The sequence below is a fragment of the Hibiscus syriacus genome, unplaced genomic scaffold, assembly GCF_006381635.1.
Source record: "Hibiscus syriacus cultivar Baekdansim isolate YM2019G1 unplaced genomic scaffold, ASM638163v2 tig00110387_pilon, whole genome shotgun sequence".
Taxonomy (NCBI): Eukaryota; Viridiplantae; Streptophyta; class Magnoliopsida; order Malvales; family Malvaceae; genus Hibiscus; species Hibiscus syriacus.
The window spans coordinates 3,015,305-3,023,808 of record NW_024062717.1 but is presented as its reverse complement, the minus strand read 5'-3'; the positions used below and the strand labels follow the sequence as shown (position 1 = coordinate 3,023,808).

The 8,504-nt window shown below is 32.3% G+C and overlaps 1 protein-coding gene across 1 annotated transcript; it reads right to left on the bottom strand.

Annotated features, from left to right (window-relative positions):
• Nucleotides 1-7,380: 7,380 nt before the first annotated feature.
• LOC120122392 (EPIDERMAL PATTERNING FACTOR-like protein 1) lies at nucleotides 7,381-8,203 on the bottom strand. The gene is made up of 3 exons (XM_039141510.1): nucleotides 8,137-8,203; nucleotides 7,754-7,806; nucleotides 7,381-7,647 (listed from the first exon to the last, which is right to left on the bottom strand). The coding sequence occupies exons 1-3, from the start codon at nucleotides 8,201-8,203 to the stop codon at nucleotides 7,381-7,383; spliced, it is 387 nt and encodes a 128-aa protein (XP_038997441.1).
• Between the last annotated feature and the right edge of the window lie 301 nt (nucleotides 8,204-8,504).

Genomic DNA, 8,504 nt, shown 5'->3' with positions numbered 1-8,504 from the left:
TAATGTTGGATGCAAATGGCTCTTTCGTATTAAACATAATCCTGATGGATATGTTCATCGATACAAAGCCCACTTGGTTGTCAAAGGGTTCTCTCAAATCCCAGGTATGATTTCATGGATACGTTTAACCCTATTATTCATTTTTCTATATTTAACACAATGCTAGCCATTGTTATCTCTAATAGTTGAGAGCTTTGGCATGTTGATATAAACAATGAGTTTCTCAATGGAGATTTAAGATAGGATGTCTACATGCAACAACCTCCTAGGTTTAAGAAGTTTGATGAACATGGCAAGCCTCTTGTGTGTAAACTTCAAAAAGCTCTTTATGGTCTTCGTCAGGTACCTCGCAATTGGCATGTTAAGCTCAAGGATAACATGTTGCAAATGGGGTTTATAGTATCTCGGGCAGATCCTTCATTATTTCTCAAGCATGTTGACAATGATTATATTTACATCCTTGTGTGTGTGGATGGTATAGTCATTACGGGGCATTCTTCCACTGTTATACAGGAGGTTGTGTTAATATTGCAAGATCATTTTTTGCTTAAGGATCTTGGGGAGTTGAGTTTTTTCTTTGGAATTGAGGTCAAACATGTTGATGGTTCAATAGTTTTGAGTCAAAAATATATATACTTGAGCTGTTAGAGAAGACAGGGATGTCGACTGCAACAGGTTGTGCCACGACACTGTAGTATCATCTAAACTCTCTCATGAAGAGAGTGAGCTTCTTTTTAATGCTAGTGAATACAAAATTATTGTTGGCTCTCTTTTGTATGTTTGTCATACACTGCCTGACATTTCTTTTAGTGTGAAACCAGTTGATCAATATATGCATGCACCACGAGAAGCTCATTTTGTTACAGTGAAAATAATACTTTGATACTTATCCTTCACTCTTAACTTTGGACTTCTATTCTCACTTGTTGATATTGGATTGAACATTGTTGCATTTGCTAATGCGGATTGGGGTGCTAGCATTGATGATCGACGCTCCATCACTGGATATGGTGTGTTTCTTGGCAAATGCCTCATTACATGGTGCTCGAAAAAACAACGTACAGTCTCTCGGTCTACGATGGAGGCAGAATACAAATGTGTAGCATATGCTTCTGCTGATATAACTTGTGTAAATGCTCTTCTGACTGATCTTGGCATTCAGCAGTGTCGTGAGCCGGTTGTCTAGTGTGACAACACCAGTGTTGTGGCCATGAGCGCCAATCATGTTTATCATGCTCAATCCAAGCATGTTGATCTTGATGTCCATTTTGTTTGTGAGTAGGTGATTGCTGATCAACTATGCGCTAGTTATGTTCCTCCCATGCATCAAATAGTTGATGGATTTACTAAGCCTCTCTCCCGAGCTACATTTGAGGAGTTTCGATCCAAAATGTGTGTTCATTCTTTTTAATCAAGGAGATGAGAATAAGTAAAGAGAATATTAGCAATATAGTTAGCAGTGTTGTTGCTGTAACTGTGTCATGCACGTGGAACTAGTTGTGTGACTGGTTGTTAGGAGGTTATTACTTAGTTGTTAGGGTTGTTAGAGCTAACTGCTCCATGCAGTGTATATATAAAACAACTTATGCTTAGTAATAAAGTCATGCCATTTTTATGTAGTTGTTTCTATGTTTTAACAACATTATATTACTTAGTAACACTGATCGAATAAATAAAGATGCATTCGTTGTGGCAATAAGAGTCTCTCTATTAAAACTTATAGAATGTTGAGAGGCCTCCACCATGAAAGCATCAAGAAGACTCTACAAATTTTGTAGTATTTTATCGAGGAGTTGGAGTTGCCTCATACTCTAGCTGTTACATCTTAACAAATCCTCCAAAGAGTAACGAGATGTCTCTGTTCCAATAAGAGAGGTTTATTCATTATTATTATGAGTGTTGAGATGACTTTACCCAGCAGTGAGAATTAAAACTCTTTCATTGCTTCTATCAAGGTGAAGATGTCTCTACCTAACAATCAAACTACTCCGAGGGTATTGAGTTACATTCTCTCTAGCCGAGGGCACGAAGTTGTCTCTATCTTATCCTAACTGGAGACATTATACCACAATCTTGCTATTGGCCAAAGAGAGTTGAGATGCCTCCACTAAGAACATACGAATTTATCATTAATATTCATAAAGAATATAGATGTTATTACTTCTCTCATCAGAGTATCAAGAATCCTCTATTGTATTTATAAGCATTGAAATAACTCCGCTAAACATACAAATTGCATGTCTAATTTCTGTAAAGGTTACGATAACATTTACAACTATTAGGATATACAACTTAGGCGATTTATAATAGAACGTTGATATCCTCCACTGAAACGTCAAGCGTAGAGGCATCTTTGTTCATGGACAATTTAAATATTTTAAGGATGAGAAAGCTTAAAACTTATCCGACTAGCAAAATGTAAAATGGGAAAAGACATCAGTCCAACATGATGCTCAAGGCATATTGCCTGAAGAATAAAATTTTCATTAAATCTCCTTCCACACAAATTAATAGTAGTAGTTATTCTATTACTAGTATCCCTCCATAAAAACAATTATGTATCTTTGTTGGAATATTCAGTGCCCACAACCACTCTCATACTTTATTATCAGTAACATGCCAACTTTCAGCCTCTTTAATTTGAGATCTACATTTTTGTCTTCGTATAGTGGTCTCCCTCATTTACATTATAAACACATTTATAATTTTTAGGCCTTATCAACCTATCCTTTCCTACCTTTACTCCCTATAGGCAATATTCTCGATCACTCTTATGCGTTCCTCTGATAAACAAACCTTTATAGCCTTCAAATTTCACTTGTTTTTATTTTCATGCGTTTTCTCAAACATCATAGAATTAAATTCAAGTTTGTTTTTCAAAATGTAGCCTTGAGAGCATCACAAAATCACCCTAGATCCTAATTTTCACCATCTTTCTCCTCAATTGGTTTTCCTTAATTTTTCAATTTTAATCCAAGGAATTCCGAATTGAGGTAAGAATTTTTTTTCTTGATGCAGTTCCAAGTTATTTGAAGCTTTAAAATTATATTTCCATTTATATTTTCGGATGTACATGTTGTCTTCAACCTCAAATTTGCTTTAAGAGCTTCCATGGTGAAATCTTAATTTGATCATATACTTTTTATTTTAAAACACCATAAGTTATCTTTTATGTTTAATAAGAGATTTCTAACATGCGTTATCTTAAAATCACTATATTAGTAATTAATTTTGAAAATTCCTCTTGAACTGTTCTTGATTTTGAGTTAGTATGAATCATAGGATTACTAGGTGGATTATTGTTTCTAAATAGTTACTTATGTCAGTAGAATGATTAATTAAGTTTTAGAATTCTTAAATTGGGATTTAAAAAAGACTGGTAATGAAATTTGAGGAAAAAATGTCTAATAATTGAAAAAGGTTGTAATGAGTCAAGAATGGAGCAAATGATAATTGTGTTAAAATACGTTGATAAAGAAACTTTATATGTGAAAGATTTTTTATATAGTCAATGTGAAGGAAATTACTTCACTTGCAATGAAGAAACAGATTTGTAGTGATCTTTCACATTATTGTTTGAATGTGAAAAACTTAAAAGGTTAATGATATGGCAAAGCTAGCAATATGTACAGGGAATTCAATGGTTTGCAAGTATTACTCCTTAAATAATGTCCATTTGTTTATTACGTTTATTATTTTGCTCATAGATTACAATTGACCTTAATGGCGACATCCAAATCAGTGATTTGATTATCATCATAAATTTAGTTATTTTTTTCATGCAAGAGACAAGAGATGCTCAAGTAAGTCATATTGCATATATGACTAACTATTGAAGGGTTGTACACAAAATATGAGAGAGAAAAAATCAAATTAACGCTTTACAATGTGCATGAAATATAAGGTGAGATTCCCATTTAATTTCTCTTCGTATGTTACTCAAGATGTTTGATATCACTTTTTTTGTTCTCAAGAGCATCATAAGTGATGGAAATTTGATTAAGACAAATAAAGTATATAGTGTTTATGATGTGATAACATTTTTTAAATTTGTATTCATCTTGCCGGTGGGTAGACCAACAAATAATAATACTTGCTTTTAGAAATATAAATTTGTAGTAACAGTAAGCAAGGTCGAATCTACAGGGATTGAGTAGATTTATTTTAATGAAAATTAAAGCAAATAAAAGAGGTTTTAAAATCGAGAAGAAATCAAAAAGAAAAAGCGTTTAAAATCAACCAATAATTTAGAGAGATTAATATTAAGAAAATATCCAACTAAATGTATAATTTCATAATTGGTTCAGAGAATTGATCATAGATGCAAAGATAAAATCTTCTACTTTTCACTAAATTGGTTATGGTTATTGAGAAGCTCTAACAACCTGTCTCTCCTTAGTTTCTCGATAATCAAGAGGAGCTCTTTGATTATTTCCCTTGTTAATGAACAACCCTAGACAAGCCCTTAAGATTTAATCCACCAACAACATTAACCACTAGAGGGACCACCAATTCTAGCCAACGAATACACAAGCTCGATTCATTTAGACTAGGTTACATACCTTCATAACATAATCAAAATCAACTATATTACTTTACCACTAATATTAGAACGTTTAAACAATTACGGATTTAAAGTTCTAAATGACAATTTATCAACTTGATAATTGGACAACGGGCCCTTTGCACAATCAATCAAGACGATAATTCTTAATAAAAACAGAATATATATAAATAGCAAAGAAGTAAAAGAACAATGAAAATTATTTAGATCTCACAATCCTTGAAGAACCAAAACTTCAATTATTCTCCAGTTGGAACAAAAGTATTTAGCCACTCATAATTGAAAGAACGCCAAAAGAAAAACTTAAAGAAAACCTAATGAAAACTTGATAAACAAAAACTAATGTCCTAGCTCCCCTTTTATAAGGATTTTCCTACTATAGATAAGGAAGTTTCCCTTAAAGAAAATCCCACAAAAATAGGAGTTTTAAATGCCCTCATCCTTTTCTAAAGATAAGAATAATATTCAAAAGAGTCTTCTAGCCGTCATTAAACTATTTTTCCCTTGTAAATTCATAACCCTAATTTAAGGTTATACAGACTGATAAAGCACGCCCACGCCTTAACTGAAGACTTCTTCTGTGATAGCTCATGATGAATAAGTCGTGTCCACGCCTTATGCGAAAATCTCTTCTGGTCTTGCCAACTTCTTGAATTCCGATTTTTCTTCCTTAATTTGAGGATTTTGTGAAGATCATGCTAGTCATTAGATTTTGAACTTGTTTTATCCAAATCTTCAACCTAATCCACAAAATACGAAATATAATCAAAATCCATGATTTAAGCAATTTTAGTTATTCAAATATGAGGAAAATATCATAGAATATATGTCTAATATGCATCTTATCACTTGCACCTCATAATAAACCTTTTGAGCATCACTAATGATCTTAGTCAAGCTTTACAACGTCAATCTCAAGATATCCTAAATGATTTGCATTTAGTATCAAGTGAAAAAAAATACTCATACAAAGGTTTAGAGAAGAAGGGTGGGTTCTCTACTTAAAAAAGTAATGTCATTTTGTTTAAAACTGCAATAAGGCCTCAACTTCATCGAGATGCCATCTCAGATAGACATCATTACCATGTTAATATATTTATCTCTATTTTCAAATGCATTATATGAACATTAGATTCGAAGATGACATAATAGAGTTATTTAAGCTTAGTTCTACTTTAAATCTAATGGACGATCGTAAACAATTTTGTATTGATGATATATTCAAGCTTAGAAATAAATTATATCCAAAAGATTTCACGGAGCATGAAAAATTGTATTTGAAAGTTTCAATTAGGATATTTTGAATTAGAAGTTCGAGAGAGTCTTGAATGAAGAAAGGCATTACCAATATCATAACTTTATCAAGTGTTAACAAAGATTAAAAAGTCAATTATTTATCATCTTCTTGATTAATTTATGTGTCTTGTTTTGACTCTTCATGTTTCTATTGCAACCACACAAAGAGCTTTCTCAATAATAAAGTTACTGAAGACCTAGTTGCGCAATAAAATGAAGGATGTATTTTTTTTCTTCAAGCTACTTAATAACATATATTGAGAAGGAAATTACACATGATTTATATATGATTCTTTTATCGATGACTTTGTTATTATGAAAGAACATCGATCACAATTTTGAATGCATATTTTTGACATATAAGAAGATTCTCTTTGTGATATTTTGTTTCTTCATAATTATTACTTCTTTTGGAAGTTATTTTTAATTTTTTTTCTTAAATATTTTAGGAGTTAGCATATAATTCAAATCTTTTTAGTTCGTAAATTTTATTTCTAACATGTAAAGCTCTAGCATAATGGTGTAAATTGTAAATCGTTTTTTAAGAGAAAAAAGAGAATGAGAAATGTTATTTGATGTGCATATTTATCTTACTAATTATTATGATTATTTTTCTAAATTGTCTTATGTCACCATAGTTTTATTTTTTCTAAATGTAAAAGTTTGTGGCTATTAGAACGTTGCATTCGTCCCGAATAACAACTAGAGTTAAGAATGCTAGGATTAAAAAAATAGTATGAAATATAATAAAAGAATATCTTAAATTTTTTATTTTTTTAAGAAGAATATCTTAAAAATTACATTATATTAATTATAATTTATTAAATGGTAAATTACAAATTTACTTACTAAACTTTACTTTCTCACCTATTTCACTCATCGTACTTTAATTTTTTTTAATTTAATCACTAAATTTTATGCATTAAACATTTTAAAGCTAAATATATACAAATCATAATTCGGAGGTCTCCCACGGAAGTTGCTCTCAACCTGGCATTGGGGGCAGCTTACTATCCTACCTTCCCTTACCCCATTACATATGGGAATGAGGGTCAACTAATTTTATTTCCCCATTACATATAGGAATAAGGGTCAGCTAATTTTTTTTAAAATACAATTACGAGATAGTAAAATATATAATGAGTATTTATATATTTAATAATATTAGATTATCAAATATATAATGAGTATTTATATAAATGATCAAATATGTAAAAGACATGAAAATCCCAAGAAGATAAGGAGAAAACGCAGACAAAATCAAGAGGTGCGTTAAGATTAAGGTGACCTATTCAGAAAATAAGCATTTAATGTAGCAAACCAAGCAAAATTATCCAAAAATAAATAAATAAAACACTCACAGAAACTATCGACAGTTGCAACTTCTGTGCATAAAGATTATAAGACATGATAATAATGTATACATCTAATGCTTAAATTCATTTTTAAAATATCCCAGAAACCTACCGAAGCCTCCTATTAAACAATTTTCTTTTAGGTACTAAAAGGTTTGATCTTTTTCAAGGGTTGTAAAAGTGATCATCACAGCGGCATTTCCAACCAAGAGGCTTGTAATTGTTGTATTGATTGGCTGATGATGGTTCAAAAAGCTCCATGGAGTTAGCCATTGCTTCGCCCGAATTACCAGCTCCTTGAAACTGGTCCTGGGCCTGGCTAAGTGATGGTGAAGGTACTTGGACTGCCATGCAAGGGTGGCATCCATTGCATTTGTTGTGGCAGCTTGGAGGAGTTGACCCCAACCTTGTTTTATTTTCAAAATACAAACCCTGTTGAAAAAAACCCAAGTCCCATTACTAAATTCATCAGATATCAACATATGTAAACATGGTGGAAGAAATGAAAGAGAGAGTTGATCAAGGCTTGAATCCTAACCTGATAGAGGGAAGAGGATGGAGACAGAAGAAGTAGAAGGCAAAGGGAAAAGACTGCAGTAAGGAGGAGAGAAATTAGTGAACTCATAATGATCATGAAACAGTAATATGAGCATTGGGCTACCCCAAAAAAAGAAAGCAATGAGATGGAAAATATCAATGGAACTCTTAAACTGCAAGTACATACGAAACTAAGTTTAAGTTCTGCTGCAAAGTAAAACAAAGTAAGAAAGAGAAGAAAGTAGTAAAAAAAGAAATAGGGTAGCAATGAGAAGAGTGAATAGGAAGAAAAGGAAGGGAATGGTTCATAAATTGGTTATGTGGTGATGGTCTGATGAAAGAGAGAGAGAGAGGGAAGTGTGGCAGAGGTGAAAGAAACAATACAGGAAAATGGGAAACAAATTGGGAGAATCTGCATCAGAAAGGAGGGGAGGGGACCCAATGACTCCATTTCTATCTTTCACTTGATTGGTTCTTCAAAGGCCTGTCTCATTTTAGCTGTTAACAAAGCAAAACTTTTTTTTTTTTGGGTGTCTGAATGCGGGTGAAAAATGCAAAAGGGAAGGGGGAGGAATGGTAGTAGTGGTTAATTTCCAGCATTTACTGACTGCCAACTCTTGATTCCCAAGTTTGCTTCATTACTCGCTCTCATTGATTGAAGGACATTTCTGAATCTTCAATTGATTTTCTATCCGCACATAGTTTTGGTTGTTCGAGTTCGAGCAATTATATTGGTTGTTTGAAGTTTTAGA

Bases quoted from the DNA above. Each gene is read 5' to 3' on its own strand.
- LOC120122392 (XM_039141510.1), bottom strand. From the start codon at position 8,203: ATGGAGTCATTGGGTCCCCTCCCCTCCTTTCTGATGCAGATTCTCCCA. The intron at 7,807-8,136 runs GTATTGTTTCTT...TCCTTACTGCAG, and splicing joins AATTTGTTTCCCATTTTCCT to TCTTTTCCCTTTGCCTTCTA. The intron at 7,648-7,753 runs GTTAGGATTCAA...TTTTTTCAACAG, and splicing joins CATCCTCTTCCCTCTATCAG to GGTTTGTATTTTGAAAATAA.